This window comes from Vanessa atalanta, chromosome 16, assembly GCF_905147765.1.
Source record: "Vanessa atalanta chromosome 16, ilVanAtal1.2, whole genome shotgun sequence".
NCBI lineage: Eukaryota > Metazoa > Arthropoda > Insecta > Lepidoptera > Nymphalidae > Vanessa > Vanessa atalanta.
The window spans coordinates 8,685,979-8,692,241 of NC_061886.1; the positions used below are offsets into that span (position 1 = coordinate 8,685,979).

At 33.1% G+C, this 6,263-nt stretch overlaps 1 protein-coding gene across 1 annotated transcript; it reads left to right on the forward strand.

Moving 5' to 3' along the window:
* The first annotated feature begins 271 nt into the window (after window positions 1-271).
* Window positions 272-6,241, forward strand: LOC125069806 (UPF0047 protein YjbQ). The gene is made up of 4 exons (XM_047679385.1): window positions 272-632; window positions 841-977; window positions 1,925-2,053; window positions 2,323-6,241. Exons 1-4 carry the CDS (start codon window positions 476-478, stop codon window positions 2,395-2,397), a joined length of 498 nt encoding a protein of 165 aa, XP_047535341.1. The 5' UTR covers window positions 272-475; the 3' UTR covers window positions 2,398-6,241.
* The last annotated feature ends 22 nt before the right edge of the window (window positions 6,242-6,263 follow it).

Below are 6,263 nucleotides of genomic sequence, written 5' to 3' on the forward strand. Positions count from 1 at the left end.
AATGAGATATTTTCTAAAAAAAAACCATTAAAAATACTATATTACTGTTAAAGATATTACATACATTTTTCGTTAGAAATTGTTAAGCTCAATTTTTTTTTCGCAAGGGGCAGTAACTCAGCATCTTAAAAGAATTTTTCATCTAAATAATTTGTGACTACATATTTTATTTGAAATAATATTTGTTTATTGTTTACAACTAATTAAGGTCTTTGAATTACAATCTTTTTTTTTTTGTAATGACAACATACGGTCGATCGTTTTTCTCTTTCGTTTGAAGTCTATTTCATTTTCCCGCAGAAAATTGGGTGTCGAATCTGTTCTATAACCTCCGTTATATTTATTACTATTTAAAGATCGAAGATGTATCTTTTATGATAATTGTGGATAAATTCGTGTAAAGATTGTCTAAGTGATGTTGTGTAAGATCATTTGTGTTCTTGCGATAATTCTGTAGCGTTTTTAAAAATTAAACATGGCCTCGAATCGAGGAATTCAGATTGGATCCGCGTGGTTTCAACGGAAGCTCAACTTGAGGCCGCAACACCGGGGCGTGCACCTCGTTACGGAGGAGATCCTAAAGCAGGTGCCAGAGTTGTCACAGTTTGCGGTCGGTCTCTGCCATATCCAAAGTGAGTACCTGGCAGTTGTCTTGCCGCCGATGCTGTTCCCCCTCCCACTTGAATATTTCAGTTTTATACGAAATTCGCGTTCAGTTCTGAATATTTTAAATATTTATAATAATATACTTTGTGGAATTAATGCAGGTTTAATATAAAATGCTAAGTGCACCAGACAGCTGATCAATCTAGGCAATGACCGGATAAATAATACTTTCAGTAATGCATACATCAGCGAGCCTTGCGCTTAACGAGAGCTGGGATCCCGATGTCAGAGACGACATGGAAATGATGCTCAATAAAATTGTGCCAGAAGGTCTTCCGTACCGCCACTCGTGCGAAGGCCCCGATGACATGGTAAATATCCGTTATGCTAAATCGTACTAATAATTCCAATGATTACTTTCAATCATTTTTTGAAAACTTCAACGAAAAATATATTTATTGACATTCATTTGTTTGTGTTGAACAAATTGACACAGTTTATTACTTGTTTTGTTTGACTGTTGCTATACTTGTGGCTTTGTTTGTTAACAAATAAGCTATGATTAATTAAAATATGAATTATAGTACTGAAAGAATGCAATAATAAAACAGATGCATCAGAAATTTGGACAAGATTATATTGTTCTATACCTATCTATGGTTATGTAAACAGAAGTGCTTAATTAATATTGTAGTGCTATAAAACCAAGGTCACTCAATTTTAGTATATTAAATAATATTATTTCTTTATGAATTTATGATCTACATAATTTTTTTTAGTTTTAATAATTTTTATACCCATTATCCAAAATACCACTGAATTTATTTAACCTTTCATGAATGCAAATGATAGTTACATAAATGCATGTGTTATTTTTGTCTTGCTTGTATTTACATGCACCTATCTAGTTTAATGAGTAATTAATTTATAATTATTTTGTAAACAAAATTTAATAGTGGCTTTCTATCTATCTTAGTTCACATAAATCTGTTAAGCATAACTTGTGTGATAGTATTAGAAATACAAGAATTACAATTTGGAATACTCTATGTATTTCAGATTATCGACTTGGATGCTTGTTTACTAGACTTGACACAAATATGATGTTATAATTAAAAATATACTTTATAAATATGATTTTAAAAGGTCCTTTGTTTGAATAGTCTCTTTAGATTTTGTTGTTTTAGTTTATTATAATGTCAAAACATATAGATTATTTGGTTCAACTGATCTATTTAAGAGCCATGTACAGCTTATAGCTTAGAATCAAAGTGCTTTAAATTTACATTGACATATTTTTTTATTTTTGTTTACATAGCCTGCACATGTAAAAGCTTGCTTCCTGGGTTCGTCGCTGACGATTCCAATCACAGATGGAAAGTTGAACTTGGGTACTTGGCAAGGAGTCTGGCTGTGTGAACATCGGAACCATGCTGGTAGCCGGAAGGTGAATATGAGAAATAAAAGACACTTATACCGTTAAAATGTTGAATAATAATCATTATTAATAACGAAAGATAAAATGATAACCATTGTTGCTGTTGTGTAAAAATATTGCAAGGTTAGAGTTGATTGACTGTGTGACTCGAAAGACTGCTGACTGAGCACCATTTTGTGCTCACAATCATCAGTTATGTGATGAGGTAAAATTGTGCCCATAACTAATATACATTTGTATTTCAATAAATATTTTTAACCCAATTATTTCTTATGCAGGTGGTGGTAACTCTTTCGGGTTGCCCGCGAGACTCCCCGTTGTCGCCGGTGTCGGCCGCGTCGTGCTCCAGTTAGGAGCGGGGGGGGGTCGCGACCCCCCACACGCAGTCCCACTCGCGCCCCTCCTCTAAAAGCACGCGGAGGTAATTCTTACGCGAACCACCTTTTATATTCACACCAAACCCTAGACGTTAGTTCTTACTCTTATCTTCAAACGACAATATGTACATAAGATTAATATTTTGTAACGCTCTGCATGGCAGTTTGAGCAGACCCCTCGTGGTGGCCACTAAGCGTGCCGATTTCATAGACATGCTGAGTTGAAACATGTTGAAAGGTTGACCAAATGAAGAGCATGATCGTTGTATATGTTACGATACTTTCATTGAATGAACTTAAATATTTTATTACTGTTGTTGTTTGTATGCACAGTTGTAGGTATTGAAATCTGCATTTTTGTAAGCAGTCAAGCATATTCAGTTTGTAACTTCCATGTCAAAAGTAGACCACGGAACCAATATAAGAGACGGTCGTCTAGGAATTGATATTATTATTTTCTATCAAGTCGTCTTTTAGAATTATCCTGTAGCGAAGTGCCATGCAAAGACAAATGCTATTGATGTTACGTTCAGTGGAAACGAATTGAACCAGTTTCATTTGTACATAAAGATAGTGGGCAACATTTTAAAAGTATACAATATAAAATTAATTGTTTTGTTACGGCATCTTGTCAATATGTAAATAGATCACGCGTGGACGTTGACATTGCGCTTCGTAAGTTCGCTCGTCGAAGGGTCGATGTGGCATCTACTTCTACCATTACGAATCGTAATTCCGTTACGAGTACGAGTTCTTGTATTTATTTCTATCGTAAGACTATTTTTCACTATTGCACTCGTTCAGATTGTTTCAAAGCTCACGAGAAGCCACTATATTTTTAACATGACACAATGTTAGACGTTTTTACGAAGTCGACACTCATTTTACTTCACCTTTGTATGTAATCGCACTGGTTAAAAATCAGTTGTAAATTTTAAGACCCGAATGTAGAATATATATAGTTAAGTACTTTGTACGTCTACGATAGCTCCCTTCTCTCTCCGTGTTAGGTTAGACTCTATTAACGATTAGTATGTGAAATATGTCCATAGCTTTAAATGTGTCACACCCGTTGTATCAACGGGTCCTTCACGGGACGACGACGAGCTACAAATGTAACACTAGTTAGAAGTAGTATATCATTACAGTTAAGGTCATGTAAGTGCCTCGGATTTTCATGGGGTGGTATGTATAATTTGCGACTCGATCCAAACGGACTGCGTCGGCTTCCTCACGCGTTGCCTAACTGTGCTGTTTCCGATATTCAGTTAAATTTACTCATATTTCTGTTGGCGAAGTGAACGCTTTATTTTACGATTTTGACTTCATTATGAAATAGAGAAAAGATTTTTGTTTTAATAATGTCTATTAAAATGCGTATATGTATAGATGTATGTCTTCCTATGTAAGTACCAACTTAAGGTCAAGATTAGTGTAATATCGGAATAATGGTATATGTGAGCGGTGTTAGGGTATATCAACATCACCTTATCCGGCTACAGCAGTATATCTTAGGTTACGTATTGAGAATAATAACGATAGCGGGCTTCAATATCGAACTTTGGGCAATATAGAGTTTAATAGCCACTAATATAGAGTAAATGGAATAATTGGTAGCGGGTGTCTTTTTATATGGATTGAAATGTAGCAAGAATTATACTAGTGAGTGGTGGTTTATAAGTCTGTTTGAATAATTTTAATTACATTCCGATTAACTACACGTTTTGTCACATTCCAGTAGAAGAAGCTGGACTTTGTTCACAGTGCTTGAAAGTGTTCTATTTGCATTTTTACACGGTAATATTCCAAGGGAGCTTGTACTGCACAATCACATTTGATCTAGTTAGGAGTTAAAATTATAAAATGTAGACTACAGATGTTAAGGTCATTTGGGAGGTGCTGGCTGTTGGAGGATCTGGTTTTCGAGAGTACAATTAGATCAACTACGATAAAAGAATTTACATAGATAGAATCAGAAGCTCAGCTGGATTGATTTTTCGTAGTAACCTCACTGGCGCTGGCGCCTTTGTCCTGCAAAGCAGGATTTTTTGTCTTAATTGTAAGATTGACCTTCGATGCCCTTGAAGCTTATTTAAATATATTATCAGACCAGTTTTTTGCATTATATATAACAATTAGGTAAGTCATGAAAATTCTTAATTTTATAAGATTTCGATTTTTAAGAAAAGTAAAGCGCATCGAAGAACAATACCCAAGAAATGACAATTATTCTGGTTTAGGTTTTGCATTTCGTTCGGTAATTGAGCTAGCACTAAGGAATCATACGCACAAGCACGAGCGGCCAGCGCCGTACGGTCGTTTCGATACGCATTGTACAGTGTAGATGTTACAGACATGAACATTGAAAAGTATTGTCTCATGGACAACTTATATTACTTCACTTTGCAACTTGTACGTTTTTCATCGAGCTATTTTTATTGAAATACTTTCGCTTATGCTTTATACAAAAAAATCAAAATAGATACATTGTATGTAAAACTAAACTTCACAAAAGCATGTTTTGTAATGATATTACAATTATTTTCACATTTTGCTTTTTATTTAACACTGCTTTTATAGTACTTATACATACAGTGCTTTCTCTCGGATAGAGTTTTGGTGTCGGTATTGGAACGGTTATTAAGTGCTTTTTAATAATATTGATCTAATGTTTGTAAATATTTTTTTGCAATTATATAGCGTATTGTGTACATTTATTCGTGTACATATAATGTATCATGTAAAAAATGTTCAAGTGCTATTTGTGTATGAATGTTAGGTATGCCACTGCCATTGAAAACTTGTCTCTTTAATGTAAAGTTATTGTTTGGCACACTGTCAATTTCGTGAATTTGTATTTAAATGATTGATCATTAAAACTAATAGATTATTTAAGTTTTCCAATGAATATTGAAGAGCCACTGGTTCGTACGAGACATTCCTTAATTTTAATAAGTGGTTTCAATTTACCTGGGGTGTTATGCTAATATCATTTGCGTTATTGTGTGATCCCACTTCGGGCTGTTTAATTACAACGAATGTTAGTTTTACCTCAGTAGTTTTTTTAATTATCGTGCTTCTAGTGATGACCCAATTTAATAGTTTTCGATCAATGTACAATCATCATTTTACTATGTATATTGTGTAATAATTTTAAAACCTTTAAGTACACATTACAGTACATAGCTTTAATTGTATATTGCATTTGTTAAAATTAAATTTGATAGAGCCACAGATGTAAACTTGTCATAATCTGTAGAAAGCGTGCAAGCTGATGTAAATACATGGCTTTCAAAATTTAGTTTTAAAGAATGTGATTTGAAATTGTACTGTCTATTATATTAATGTTTAATATATAAAAATTAATACAAAATTCATAAAAACACAAATAGCCAAGACAGCATAAAAATATTTAATTAAATGTTTATTTGTTCTCTGTTGTATGAAATTTGAGTGTTTCACATTTATGAATACTATATTAATAAAGAAATAAATTCACTAATAATGGCACGAATTTTAATCTAATTATTTATCAGTATAGGTACTTAATTTGTTAATTGATATTGCACATAGAAAAATGAGGTTGTAATCAAGATTAATTAAATAACCGGAAACTAAGATGACAAATAATTTGTGTGTATATTATTTAGATCAATAACTATGGTATGAATATGATTGTACAGATCATTAATTCAAGCCTCAAAGGCCTTTCAGTTTTATACTGTTGGTTTTATGAGCTCACTTGTAAGTGACAGTGAGACCTGTCACAATAAAATCTAATTGTATGATATAAACTTGTACAATATAAATATTATAGATCCACAATTATGAAAAAGATTAAA